Source organism: Temnothorax longispinosus, chromosome 5, assembly GCF_030848805.1.
Source record: "Temnothorax longispinosus isolate EJ_2023e chromosome 5, Tlon_JGU_v1, whole genome shotgun sequence".
Classification (NCBI taxonomy): domain Eukaryota; kingdom Metazoa; phylum Arthropoda; class Insecta; order Hymenoptera; family Formicidae; genus Temnothorax; species Temnothorax longispinosus.
This window is the reverse complement of record NC_092362.1, coordinates 2,672,553-2,688,084: the sequence shown is the minus strand read 5'-3', so window position 1 is coordinate 2,688,084 and position 15,532 is coordinate 2,672,553. Positions and strand designations below refer to the sequence as shown.

The 15,532-nt window shown below is 32.3% G+C and overlaps 1 protein-coding gene across 29 annotated transcripts in view; it reads left to right on the top strand.

The window, feature by feature from the left end:
* LOC139812891 (uncharacterized) overlaps nt 1–15,532 on the top strand; it is a 168,280-nt gene that overhangs the window by 61,172 nt on the left and 91,576 nt on the right. For 2 of the 29 annotated variants that reach the window (XM_071778059.1, XM_071778037.1), the window contains exon 7: nt 6,252–6,550. The exons of 25 other annotated variants lie outside the window; for them this stretch is intronic. In XM_071778059.1, coding sequence (XP_071634160.1) covers nt 6,252–6,535 — 284 coding nt within the window. In that variant the 3' untranslated portion in view covers nt 6,536–6,550. Of the gene's footprint in view, nt 1–4,391; nt 4,691–6,251; nt 6,551–15,532 lie in introns of those variants that run through there. 2 more of the 29 variants (XM_071778057.1, XM_071778036.1) reach the window with 1 other exon arrangement.

The window sequence follows — 15,532 nt, the reverse complement described above, 5'->3', positions numbered from 1 at the left end:
TGTCCCTACTGCGATTATTGTGGCAAGTGGAAGGCCAATATTACCAGACACATCACAAGAGTGCACAAGAATTGCTCTAATTACGTATTGATTACCAATTAGGATTAACTTTCTTCTTTCGATGCACGTTACCATCTTTAAAATGTGCTTCGGATTATTTTGGCACAGCTATTAAACAATTTATTCCGTGATAATTACGTTAGAGTGAGGGAAGTACCCAGAGTAGCCATGCGTGTCTGAACAAAATCATGTAAACCTGTGATTGCTTATGATGATACTATTAGGCAACTTGTCATATATTTGCTTCAATTGGTTTCGAGTAATTTGAAGCAACTCGCAGGCAACATTGGATATATGTATTGCCAGCAATTTATCGGCAAGAGAGCAGCATCAAATTTACTTCGCGTTGCTATCTGGGTACCTATAAATTTTTAAAACTTTAATTTAAAATTATTTCACTATTGAGTTATGATTGTATTAGAAAGAAAGTTTTACTTTTATTTGCTTTGCTGCAATTTTACTGTTCTATGAAAGTTTTTCTTTCAAAAATCAACGAAGAATTATGACGGAAAGGAATAAAATAAAATTCTAAATTAATATTTTCTTAACTAAATTTTTGTGTATAATTAAAATGTTTTGAAAAATGTAAAGAAGAAATACATTATTATAAACACATTAATCATTAACGTTTTGAAATTTTTTACAATTGCATTTATTACGATTAAAGGATTAGAGAACAAAGCTATATTTTAAAAAAATTTATATATATGTATATTATATATACACACGCCCACACACATACACATCTTGCGACTTCACGATGCATGTAATTTAAGATGTAAGAATACCAATAAATTGCGAGTATTCGAAAATGCAATGCTGGAATTATCTCTACGTCAAAACAAAAGAAATAAAAATTACTATCTTTATCCTCCATGAATTTCCTCGTTCTTTTCTACAATTTTCTATGTTTTATTCATTCTTTTTTTTCACGATAATGTAATCAGTAACATGATTTTTTTAAATATTGCCTTTATATTGTTATAGATGCGTGACAGTTGACAAATTGATAATATATAATTTTCTTTTTCAGATAATTTATTCTTGCAGAATGCAGGTAAATACGTGTTACTTTTATTTATAACACAAGATGATGCCGTTGAGATTTAACAAGAAATATGTTTCACTAACTGTTTAATTATTAATGTGATGTTCTGATATATTGCATTTTGGACCTCAAAATACTTCCCATGTAAAATTTCATCGATAATTGTCATGTATTAAGTGTAATACTCATAAATATAGAATATTTTACTTTTACGTTGCTACATCTTTATTTTTCAGCATTTTTATTTCATGTGTTCGTTACACATTTTATTTTTTCGGAAGGAAACCCTCGCGATGAAACGATCGACTTTTTCGGCATGTTATCCCGAAGGACGCACACGACTTTGCGTCAGGACTGACTGGACGCTTTGTCTGCTCTTTTGCTTTCAGGCGTTAATGGGTCTTTTAAAGCCTTCAGCAGATCGTTGTCCAGCGACGCCGACAACAATATCAGGTTCCCTTGCCCGAATCACAACTGCGGTCGCGCCTTCAACTGGAAGAGGAACCTAACGCGGCACCTGAAGTACGAATGTGGTCTTCAACCGCGCTTCAAATGTCCCTATTGTGATTATTACGGCAAACTCAAGGGCAATGTCAGCAAGCATCTCCTCCGCAGGCACAATACCCGGAAGATTTACGTCGTCGATCTGTCCCAAGGGACATCGTGAGCGCTCCACTTAACCGCGCGTCTTTCGTTTGCCGACAAATAAAGAAACCTGCCTGTTTTTATAGGTTCGTGAATCTATGCAACTTCGGCTTTGATCTGTATTTCTTTGTCTAATCGTCTATCTCTGTCTCTTCGAATTGCAAGATAATCCTATCAATCGCATTACTGCAATGCCGACAGTTTGTTCAAGTCTGTTAGAAGCTATATATATATACGCTTTTGAGTAAAAATTGTATTTAGAAATACGCAAAAATATTAACATGATTACATGAATAAATACATAAGAACAAATGCACATTTGCGTTTTATTCGCTTCACAGCTTGGTGAGAAAATTGCATGTGTAATACTTATAACAGTATGTATGGAACGTCTGGTCAAAATAAAATGGAGTATCTCAGACGAACAAGAACTTTTAAAGACCAAGAAATTGCGATTGCAGTTTTGAAAAGGAAAAAAGAAAATTCTCCCAGAATAGCGGATCTTGTTTGAATTAATTATTTGCGATTTTACGCATGAATATTGGCGTTTTTTCTTATTCCGAGATTTCAAAAATGATTAGCGGCACGAGTTCTGCCTTTTCGCACGCGTCTAAGCGAGCATCTCTGGAGCATTTTTTCACGTACGAGTCATTACTGTTTCAGATAACAGAGTACGCATGGCTTATCTTCGCAAAAAGAGAACACGAAGGAACGTCCATTTTTCGTGTCCTAATTCGAATTGCCGGAAAGTCTTCGGGTGGAAAGAGAGTCTGCAGAAACATCTTCGCTACCAATGCGGCCAGAAGCCCAGGTTCAAGTGTCCCTACTGCGACTATATATGCAAGTTGAGGCCCGACATACGGAAGCACATTCGAGCCAAGCATCAGAATAGCTATGTCTATGTCATCGATATTGAGCGGAATGTTATTTGCTAGGATACAAAGAAAGGTGTTATTTCTTAAGTTAACGGTTTTGGTAACAATGCAATTAAAGTATGTTTTTTTACAACTTTAAAATACAATCTTAGTATACTTGCCATACTTTATGTTCAAATTTGTATTATATTTGCTGTATTATATTTGCTGTATTATATTTGTATTATATTTGCTTATTTAAAACAAACGAAAGTTATTATTGTAATTTTTTCATAATTATAAAAATTGCAAATGCTATTCAGCTATAAAATTGATTTTTCTCTCTAAAAATTATAGCTCTGACCTTTGCAAATAAATCTTTATAGACAACAGCGTATATTCTTGTACACATTGGAATATATATATTAGAAGTTTCTATCTTTTAAAACTACACCTATATATTTGAAAAATTAAGTTTTAGTACTTTTGTTATAGACATCAAATAATTAAAAATTGTTACTATTGAAAAATGACAAGAATTTAAAAAAAAGTGTGAATTTCGTGTGACACATGTATAACTGTATGGAACGTTTTTAGTTTAAATAAAATGGAGCACCTCACAAGAACGTTCTGAGCCCTTAAAAATTGCAATTGCAATGTTGAAAGTGAAAAAGAAAATCGGCATTGAAAAGCGGACCTTGTTTTAATTAATTATTTCCTATTTTCTGTCCAAATAATTACGTGTTTTTTCATTTCAAAGTTTAAAAAATGATTAGCGGTATGAACTTTGCTCTTTCGCACGTGTCTCGACGAGAATCTCTGAAGCATTTCATTTGCGAACGAATTGTTATTTTCAGATAACAAAAAATCCACGATCTGTTTTCGCAAGAGGATCAAGAACACCAAGAAAATGAGGTGCGCCAAATTTTCGTGTCCTAATCCGAATTGCCAGAGCTCTTTTGGGTTGAAATACAACCTGCAGAAACATCTTCGCTACCAATGCGGCCAGAAGCCCAGGTTCAAGTGTCCCTACTGCGACTACATAAGCAAGTCCAGGACCAACGTAAAGAGGCACATTCAGGGCACATTCAAACATAAGAACCGCTATGTTTATGTCATCGATATTGTTCGGAATGTTGTTTGTTAGGATACAAAGAAATGTACTATTCTTTAAGTATTCCTTAAAATCTTAATGTACTTGCCAAAGTTTATATTCAAATATCTATTATGTCCACTGTATTTAAGACAAATGATAGTTATTACTGTAATTTTTTTATAACTGTAAAAGTTGCAAATACTATCAAGTTATAAAGTTGATTTTTTTCTTTAAAAAATATAGTTATTCTGACCTTTGCTAAAATGCAAGGAAATCTTTATGGACAATAATGTATATTTTTGTACAAAGTGGAATATATATTAAAAATTTCTGTCTTTTGAAAATACACCTATTTATATTTAAAAAATTAAGATTAAACACTTTTGTTATAGACATCAAATAATGAAAAATTGTTACTATTGAAAACTGACAATGAGAATTAAAGAGGAAGTGTGAAATTTATGTGATATTTGTAATTGTATGGAACGTTTTTGGTTTAAATAAAATGGAGCATTTCACATGAACAAGAACGTTCAGAGTTCTCAAAAATTGCGACTGCAGTTTCGAATAATAATGGCGTCTTTTCGTTTTGTAATTTAAAAAACAATTAGCGGTACGAATTTTTTTTGTATGTGTCTTGACGACCATCTCTGTAACATTTTATCGCAAATGAGTCGTTATTTTTCAGATAGCAAAGAATCGACGTCCTATCGTCGTAAGAGGATCAAGAATACCAAGAGAATGAGGAGGTGCGCCAAGTTTCCGTGTCCTAATTCGAATTGCCGGAAAGTCTTCGAGTTGAAAACCAAACTGCTTAAACATCTTTATTACTGCACCCAGAAGCCTAGGTTCGAGTGTCCCTACTGCGACTACATAAGCAAGTTCAAGGCCAACGTAATGAGGCACATTTCGGGCAAACATAAGAACAGAATAGTCTATGTGATCGATATTGTTCGGAATGTTCGTTGTTAGAATACAAAGAAAAAAAATGTACTATTCCTTAAGTACCTATTCCTTAAAATCTTAATGTACTTGCCAAAATTTATGTTCAACTATCTATTATATCCACTGCATTTAAGACAAATGATAGTTATTACTGTAATTTTTTTTATAACTGTAAAAGTTACAAATACTATCAAGCTATAAAATTGATTTTTTTCTTTAAAAAATATAGTTATTCTGACCTTTGCTAAAATGCAAGGAAATCTTTATGGACAATAATGTATATTTTTGTACAAAGTGGAATATATATTAAAAATTTCTGTCTTTTGAAAATACACCTATTTATATTTAAAAAATTAAGATTAAACACTTTTTTTATATATAGACATCAAATAATGAAAAATTGTTACTATTGAAAACTGACAATGAGAATTAAAGAGAAAGTGTGAAATTTATGTGATATTGTAATTGTATGGAACGTTTTTGGTTTAAATAAAATGGAGCATTTCACATGAACAAGAACGTTTAAAGTTCTCAAAAATTGCGACTGCAGTTTCGAATAATAATGGCGTCTTTTCGTTTTGTAATTTAAAAAACAATTAGCGGTACGAATTTTTTTTGTATGTGTCTTGACGACCATCTCTGTAACATTTTATCGCCAATGAGTCGTTATTTTTCAGATAGCAAAGAATCGACGTCCTATCGTCGTAAGAGGATCAAGAATACCAAGAGAATGAGAAGGTGCGCCAAGTTTCCGTGTCCTAATTCGAATTGCCGGAAAGTCTTCGAGTTGAAAAGCAAACTGCTTAAACATCTTTATTACTGCACCCAGAAGCCTAGGTTCGAGTGTCCCTACTGCGATTACATAAGCAAGTGCAAGGCCAACGTAATGAGGCACATTCCGGGCAAACATAAGAACAGAAAAGTCTATGTCATCGATATTGTTCGGAATGTTCGTTGTTAGAATACAAAGAAAAAAAATGTACTATTCCTTAAGTATTCCTTAAAATCTTAATGTACTTGCCAAAATTTATGTTCAAATATTTATTATATCCACTGCATTTAAGACATGATAGTTATTACTGTAATTTTTTTTATAACTGTAAAAGTTGCAAATACTATCAAGCTATAAAGTTGATTTTTTTCTTTAAAAAATATAGTTATTCTGACCTTTGCTAAAATGCAAGCAAATCTTTATGGACAATAATGTATATTTTTGTACAAAGTGGAATATATATTAAAAATTTCTGTCTTTTAAAAATACACCTATTTATATTTAAAAAATTAAGATTAAACACTTTTTTTATATATAGACATCAAATAATGAAAAATTGTTACTATTGAAAACTGACAATGAGAATTAAAGAGAAAGTGTGAAATTTATGTGATATTGTAATTGTATGGAACGTTTTTGGTTTAAATAAAATGGAGCATTTCACATGAACAACAACGTTCAGAGTTCTCAAAAATTGTGACTGCAGTTTCGAATAATAATGGCGTCTTTTCGTTTTGTAATTTAAAAAACAATTAGCGGTACGAATTTTTTTCGTATGTTTTGACGACTATTTCTGGAACATTTTATCGCGAACGAGTCATTATTTTTCAGGTAACAAAGAACCGACGACCTATCTTCACAAGAAGACCAAGAAGATCAAGAAAATGAAGTGCGTTAAGTTTTCGTGTCCTAATTCGAATTGCCGGCGCGCTTTTGGCCTGAAACACAACTTGTATAGACATCTTCGCTACGAATGCGGCCAGAAGCCCAGGTTCAAGTGTCCCTATTGCGACTACGCATGCAAGTTCAAGTTCGACATAAAAAGGCACATTCAAGCCAAGCATAAGAACTGCTATGTCTATGTCATCGATATTGTTCGGAATGTTGTTTGTTAGGATACAAGAGAATGTGTTATTTGTTTAGTTAACAAGAGATCGTTTTTTGTAACAAATCGTTTTTTGTTCTTTTTGCAACCTTATATTAAAATCTTAATGTGTACTTGCCATATTTTATGTTCAAATATCTATTATATCCACTGTATGACATTCGAGGCCAGCATCAGAATCGCTATGTCTATGTCATCGATATTATGCGGAATGTTGTTTGTTAGAATAGAAAGAAATGTTATTTCTTAAGTCAAGATCATTTTTGGTAAAAATGAAGTTAAAGTATGTTTTTTTTGCAACCTTATATTAAAATCTCAATCTTGCTACAGTTTATGTTCAAATATTTATGATCTTATACCCACTGTATGACAATGATAGTTATTATTGTAATTCTTTCATAATTGCAAGAATTGCAAATGCTATCCAGCTATAAAATTAATTTTTTCATTAAATTTTATAGCTGTTCTGACCTTTGCTAGAATGAAAGGAAATCTTTATGGATAATAGCGTATATTCTTGTACACATTGCAATATATGTATATTAGAAATTTCTGTCTTCTAAAAATACACTTAAATATTTAATAAATACAGATTCAACACTTTTGTTATAGACATTAAGTAATTAAAAATTGTTACTATTGAAAAATGACAACAATAATTATAGAAAAAGTATGAACGTTGTGTGATATTTTTAACTGTATGGAGCGTTTTCAGTTTAAATAAAATGGAGCACCACACATGAACAAGGACGTTCAGAGCTCTTAAAAATTGCAATTGCAGTTTTGAAAGTAAAAAAGAAAATTCGCATTGAAAAGTGGATCTTGTTTTAATTAATTATTTGCTATTTTCCGTCCAAATGATAGCGTTTTTTTCGTTCCGAGGTTTAAAAAATGATTAGCAGGACGAACTTTGCTCCTTCACACGTGTTTTGACGAGAATCTGAAGCATTTTATTGCGAACGAATCATTATTTTCAGATAGCAAAAAACCCACGACCTATCTTCGCAAGAGGAGCAGCCCTATCTTCGATAAGAACACCAGGAAAAAGAAGAGCGTCAAGGACACGTTTTCGTGTCCTAATCCAAATTGCCGGATAGTTTTTGACTGGAAAAAGAACCTGCAGAGCCACCTTCGCTACGAATGCGGCCAGAAGCCCAGGTTCAAGTGTCCTTACTGCGACTACATATGCAAAGTCAAGGCCAGCATAAGGAGGCACATTCAAGCCAAGCATAAGAACTGCTATGTCTATGTCATCGATATTGAACGGAATGTTGTTTGTTAGAATGCAAAGAAATGTGTTATTTCTTAAGTTAACAAGAGATCGTTTTTGGTTGAATGAATTATGAAATATAACAATGAAGTTAAAGTATGTTCTTTTTGCAACCTTCTATTAAAATCTTAATGTATTTACCATATTTTATGTTCAAATTTCTCTTGTCTCCACTGTATTTAAGGCAAATGATTGTTATTACTGTAATTTTTTTATTTTATAACTGCAAAAGTTGCAAATGCTATCCAGCTGTAAAATTGATTTTTTTCTTTAAAACATACAGTCATTCTAACCTTTGTTAAAATGCAAGGAAATCTTTATGGACAATAAAGTATTCTTATACACATTAGAATGTATATATGCCTTATATATATTAGAAGTTGCTATCTTTTCAAAATACACCTATATATTTAAAAAAATACAGATTCAACACTTTTGTTTCAGACATTAAGTAGTTAAGAATTATTACTATTGAAGACTGACAACGAGAAATAAAGAAAAAGCGTGAACTTTGTGTGATATTTGTTATTGTATAGAACGTTTAGTTTATATAAAATGGAGCATTTTACACGAACTAGAACGTTTAGAACACCCAAAAATTGCAATTGCAGTTTCGAGAAGGAAAAAGAAAATCCGCATAGATAAGCGGATCTCGTTTGAATTAATTATTTTCGATTTTTCGCACACATAATGACGCGTTTTTCCGAAATTGAAAAACGACTAGCGGCACAAACTCCGCCTTTTCACATACATCTCGACGAGTATCTCTGAAGCATTTTATTGCAAACGAATCATTATTTTCAGATAGCAAAAAACCAACGACCTATGTTCGCAAGAGGACTAAGAACACCAGGAAAAAGAAGTGCGTCAAGTTTTCGTGTCCTAATCCAAATTGCCAGATAGTCTTTGGGTGGAAAGAGAGTCTGCAGAGACATCTTCGCTACGAATGCGGCCAGAAGCCCAGGTTCAAGTGTCCTTACTGCGACTTTATATGCAAGTTGAATGCCAATGTAAAGAGACACATTCGGCACAAACATAAGAATTGCTATGTTTATGTCATCGATATTGAGCGGAATGTTGTTTGTTAGGATGCAAAGAAATGTGTTATTTCTTAAGTTAACAAGAGATCGTTTTTGGTTGAATAAATCATGAAATATAACAATGAAGTTAAAGTATGTTCTTTTTGTAACCTTATATTAAAATCTTAATGTACTTGCCATATTTTATGTTCAAATTTCTCTTGTATCCACTGCATTTAAGGCAAATGATAGCTATTACCGTAATTTTTTTATTTTATAACTGCAAAAGTTTAAATGCTATCCAGCTATAAAATTGATTTTTCTCTCTAAAAATTATAGCTATTCTGACCTTTGCAAAGAAATCTTTATGGACAACAGCGTATAATTTTGTACACATTAAAATATATATTAGAAGTTTCATCTTTTAAAAATACACTTGTATATTATAAAAAATTAAATTCAATACTTTTGTTATAGACATCAAATAATTAAAAATTGTTACTATTGAAAAATTACAACAAGAATTTAAAAAAAAGTGTGAACTTTGTGTGACATATGTATAACTGTATGGAACGTTTTTTGTTTAAATAAAATGGAGCACCCCACAAGAACGTTTCGAGTCCTTAAAAATTGCAATTGCAATTTTGAAAGTGAAAAAGACAATTCGCATTGAAAAGCGAACCTTGTTTTAATTAATTGTTTCTTATTTTCTGTCCAAATAATTGCGTTTTTTTCATTCCAATGTTTAAAAAATGATTAGCGGTACGAAATTTGCTCCTTCACACATGTTTTGACGAGAATCTGAAGCATTTTTATTGCGAACGAATTATTATTTTCAGATAGCAAAAAATCCACGACCTATCTTCACAAGAGGATCTGTCTGACTAAGAACACCAGAAAAAAGAGGCGCACCAAGTTTCCGTGTCCTAATTCGAATTGCCGGAGCGTCTTCGCGTGGAGAAGTGGCCTGCAGAGCCACCTTCGCTACGAATGCGGCCAGGAGCCTAGGTTCAAGTGTCCCTACTGCGACTACATATGCAAGCGCAAGGAAGACATAAGAAAGCACATTCGGCACAAGCATAACAAACGTTATGTCTATGTCATCGATATTGAGCGGAATGTTGTTTGTTAGGATGCAAAGAAATGTGTTATTTCTTAAGTTAACAAGAGATCGTTTGTGGTTGAATGAATTATGAAATATAACAATGAAGTTAAAGTATGTTCTTTTTGCAACCTTATATTAAAGTCTTAATGTACTTGCCATATTTTATGTTCAAATTTTTCTTGTATCCACTGTATTTAAGGCAAATGATAGCTATTACCGTAATTTTTTTATTTTATTACTGCAAAAGTTGTAAATGCTATCCAGCTATAAAATTGATTTTCCTATCTAAAAATTATAACTATTCTGACCTTTGCAAAGAAATCTTTATGGACAATAAAGTATTCTTGTACACATTGAAATGTACCTATATATGCCCTTGTATATATTAGAAGTTGCTATCTCTTGAAAATACACCTATATATTTAAAAAATACAGTTTTAACACTTTTGTTTTAGATTTAGATATTAAGTAGATAAAATTATTACTATTGAAGACTGACAACGAGAAATAAAGAAAAAGCGTAAACTTTGTGTGATATTTGTTATTGTATGGAACGTTTAGTTTAAATAAAATGGAGCATTTCACATGAACAAGAATGTTCAGAGTTCTCAAAAATTGCAACTGCAGTTTCGAATAATAATGGCATCTTTTCGTTTTGTGACTTAAAAGACGGTTAGCGGTACGAACTTTTCTTGTATGTGTCTTGAAGACCATCTTTGGAACATTTTATCGCGAATGAGTCGTTATTTTTCAGATAACAAAGAATCGACGCCCTATCTTCGCAAGAGAACCAAGAACATCAAGAGAATGAGGTGCGCCAAGTTTCCGTGTCCTAATTCGAATTGCCGGAGCGTCTTCGTGTGGAAAAAGCATCTGCAGAGCCACCTTCGCCACGAATGCGGCCAGAAGCCCAGGTTCAAGTGTCCCTACTGCGACTACATATGCAAGTACAAGAACGACATAAGAAAGCACATTCGGCGCAAGCATAAAAATTGCTATGTCTATGTCATCGATATTAAGCGGAATGTTGTTTGTTAGGATGTAAAGAAATGTGTTATTTCTAAAGTTAAAAGAGATCGTTTTTGGTTGAATGAATTATGAAATATAACAATGAAGTTAAAGTATGTTCTTTTTGCAACTTTATATTAAAGTCTTAATGTACTTGTCATATTTTATGCTCAAATTTTTCTTGTATCTACTGTATTTAAGGCAAATGATAGTTATTACTGTAATTTTGCTTCCTCATAGAGGAAGCTTTGTTTTCGTAAATTCGTATATGAACCTTTGATTGCGTATAAAGTTGGCTCTAATCAACTTTTAAAAGAATTATATATAAAATAGGGGTAGAATAAACCAAAGAAAATATTGTTTTTTGAGTTTTTAATGTCAATATGTTCAGAGTGTTTTAAAACGTCGAAATATTGCATTAAAAAAAATGTCGGTATGTGTGTATGTATGTATGTCTGTGCCAAATTTACAGAAATGTCTGTAACTCCAGAAATGATCAACCAAATCTTAACGAATTATATATGAAATAGGGGTAGAAAAGACTGAAGAATATAATAGAATTAATAAAAATTGTTAATAATAAAGGGGTTACCGATTTCTGTTAAAAAAAGGTTCACCGAAATTTTTTAATTTTATTATATTCTTCTTCAGTCTTTTCTATTTCTGTTTCATATATAATTCTTTAAGGCCGGTATTCATAGTCGGGTCTTATGTCTTAGATCGTCTTAAGTATAGTCTTAAGGCGTCATCAGTCAATCAGAGGGCCGTATTAGCATCTTAAGACATTACTTCCTCTATGAGGAAGTCAAGTGCAAATTTCTAATTTGCACAATTTTTTTCGAATATCCGAATAAAATCCTATAAAATCCGAATATTATTATTTTAAACAATAAAAAAGATATATTTATAAATATTTACTCAGTCGATTTACAAACGTGACGTGTAAAGATAGATTCCACAAGTTTGTGGGCTATCGAGCTTCTTTGTCATTTAATCGTATAATAAATTTTGCTGTCATTTTCATATAAAAAGAAAGACGACTTTTAAACAAGTATTAGCTCTTTTACTCATTCGTGTTTTTATTTTATAACTGCAAAAGTTGCAAATGCTATCTAGCTATAAAATTGATTTTTTTCTTTAAAACATATAGCCATTCTAACGTTTGCTAAAATGCAAGGAAATCTTTATGGACAATGAAGTATTCTTGTACACATTGAAATGTACCTATATATGCCCTTGTATATATTAGAAGTTGCTATCTCTTGAAAATACATCTATATATTTAAAAAATACAGTTTTAACACTTTTGTTTTAGATTTAGATATTAAGTAGATAGAATTATTACTATTGAAGACTGACAACTAGAAACAAAGAAAAAGCGTGAACTTTGTGTGATATTTGTTATTGTATAGAACGTTTAGTTTAAATAAAATGTAGCATTTTACACGAACTAGAACGTTTAGAACACCCAAAAATTGCAATTGCAGTTTCGAAAAGGAAGAAGAAAATCCGCATGGATAAACGGATCTCATTTGAATTAATTATTTTTGATTTTTTTCACACATAATGACGTTTTTCCGAAATTTGAAAAACGACTAGCGGCACAAACTTTGCCTTTTCACATACGTCTCGATGAGTATCTCTAAAGCATTTTATTGCGAACGAATCATTATTTTCAGATAGCAAAAGACCAACGACCTATCTTCGCAAGAGGACTAAGAACACCAGGAAAAAGAAGTGCGTCAAGTTTTCGTGTCCTAATCCAAATTGCCAGATAGTCTTTGGGTGGAAAGAGAGTCTGCAGAGACATCTTCGCTACCAATGCGGCCAGAAGCCTAATTTCAAGTGTCCCTACTGCGACTACATATGCAAGTACAAGGCCGGCATAAGGAGGCACATTCCGCGCAAGCATAAGAATTGCTATGTTTATGTCATCGATATTGAGCGGAATGTTGTTTGTTAGGATGCAAAGACATGTGTTAAATATAACAATGAAGTTAAAGTATGTACTTTTTGCAACCTTATATTAAAATCTTAATGTACTTTCCATATTTTATGTTCAAATTTCTCTTGTATCCACTGTATTTAAGGCAAATGATAGTTATTACTGTAATTTTTTTATTTTATAACTGCAAAAGTTGCAAATGCTATCCAGCTGTAAAATTAATTTTTTTCTTTAAAACATACAGTCATTCTAACCTTTGTTAAAATGCAAGGAAATCTTTATGGACAATAAAGTATTCTTACACACATTGGAATGTATATATGTTTTTTTACATATTAGAAGTTGCTATCTTTTGAAAATACACCTATATATTAAAAAAATACAGAGTGAACACTTTTGTTTTCGACATTAAGTAGTTAGAATTATTACTATTAAAGACTAACAACGAGAAATAAAGAAAAAGCGTGGACTTTGTGTGATATTTGTTATTGTATAGAACGTTTAGTTTAACCCTTAAATGCCACCCGGGGTCCAGCGGACACCAGACCCTTTACAATGATATTTATGCAACACGCTACGCGTGCGTGATAGACCACTTTTCAGGCACTTGCAACATAAAATAAGGTGTGCAAGCCGTGCGTAAAGATGAAAATTCCCGAGTGCGGTAATACAGCACTTGTTACACAAATAATTATTACGAGATTCTTGAGAGGTGTGGCATTTAAGGGTTAAATAAAATGGAGCATTTTACACGAACTAGAACGTTTAAAACACCCAAAAATTGCAATTGCAGTTCCGAATAATAATGGCGTCTTTTTGTTTTGTTGTTTAAAAGACGGTTAGCGGTACGAACTTTTTTCGTATGTGTCTGGACGACCATCTCTGTAACATTTTATCGCGAATGAGTCGTTATTTTTCAGATAACAAAGAATCGACGCCCTATATTCGCAAGAGAACCAAGAGAATGAGGTGCGCCAGGTTTCCGTGTCCTAATTCAAATTGCCGGAGCGTCTTCAAGTGGAAAAAGCACCTGCTGAGCCACCTTCGCCACGAATGCGGCCAGGAGCCTAGGTTCAAGTGTCCCTACTGCGACTACGTAAGCAAGTTCAAGAACGACAACGTAAAGAGACACATTCGGCTCAAGCATAAGAATCGCTATGTCTATGTCATCGATATTGAGCGGAATGTTGTTTGTTAGGATGCAAAGAAATGTGTTATTTTTTAAGTTAACAAGAGATCGTTTTTGGTTGAATGAATCATGAAATATAACAATGAAGTAAAAGTATGTTCTTTTTGCAACCTTATATTAAAATCTTAATGTACTTGCCATATTTTATATTCAAATTTCTCTTGTATCCACTGTATTTAAGGCGAATGATAGTTATTACCGTAATTTTTTTATTTTGTAACTGCAAAAGTTGCAAATGCTAGCTGTAAAATTAATTTTTTTTTTTTAAACATACAGTTATTCTAACCTTTGTTAAAATGTAAGGAAATCTTTATGGACAATAAAGTATTCTTATACACATTGGAATGTATATAATGTTTTTGTATATATTAGAAGTTGCTATCTTTTGAAAATACACCTATATATTTAAAAAAATACAGATTCAACACTTTTGTTTCAGACATTAAGTAGTTAAGAATTATTACTATTGAAGACTGACAACGAGAAATAAAGAAAAAGCGTGAACTTTGTGTGATATTTGTTATTGTATAGAACGTTTAGTTTAAATAAAATGGAGCACTTCACATGACGTTCAGAGTTCTCAAAAATTGCGACTGCAGTTTCGAATAATAATGGCATCTTTTCGTTTTGTGGTTTAAGAGACGGTTAGCGATACTAACTTTTCTTGTATGTGTCTTGACGACCATCTTTGGAACATTTTATCGCGAATGAGTCGTTATTTTTCAGATAACAAAGAATCGACGCCCTATCTTCGCAAGAGGACTAAGAAGACCAGAAAAAAGAAGTACGTCAAGTTTTCGTGTCCTAATCCGAATTGCCAGAGCACTTTCGTGTGGAAAGAGAGTCTGGTGAACCATCTTCGCTACGAATGCGGCCAGATGCCTAGGTTCAAGTGTCCCTACTGCGACTACATATGCAAGTGCAAGGCCAGCATAAGGAGGCACATTCGAGGCCAGCATCAGAATCGCTATGTCTATGTCATCGATATTGAGCAGAATGTTGTTTGTTAGGATGCAAAGAAATGTGTAATTTCTTAAGTTAACAAGAGATCGCGTTTTTGGTTGAATGAATTATGAAGTATAACAATGAAGTTAAAGTATGTTCTTTTTGCAACTTTATATTAAAGTCTTAATGTACTTGCCATATTTTATGTTCAAATTTTTCTTGTATCCACTGTATTTAAGGCAAATGATAGTTATTACTGTAATTTTTTTATTTTATAACTGCAAAAGTTGCAAAAATGTTATCCAGCTATAAAATTGATTTCTTTCTTTAAAACATATAGTCATTCTAACTTTTGTTAAAATGCAATTATTTTAAAGTGCAATCTTTATATACAATAAAGTATTCTTGTACACGTTGGAATGTGTATATGCCCTTATGCTATCGTTTGAAAGTACACCTATCCATATCTATATATTTAAAGAATACAGATTCACAATACTTTTGTTTTAGACATTAAGTAGTTGAG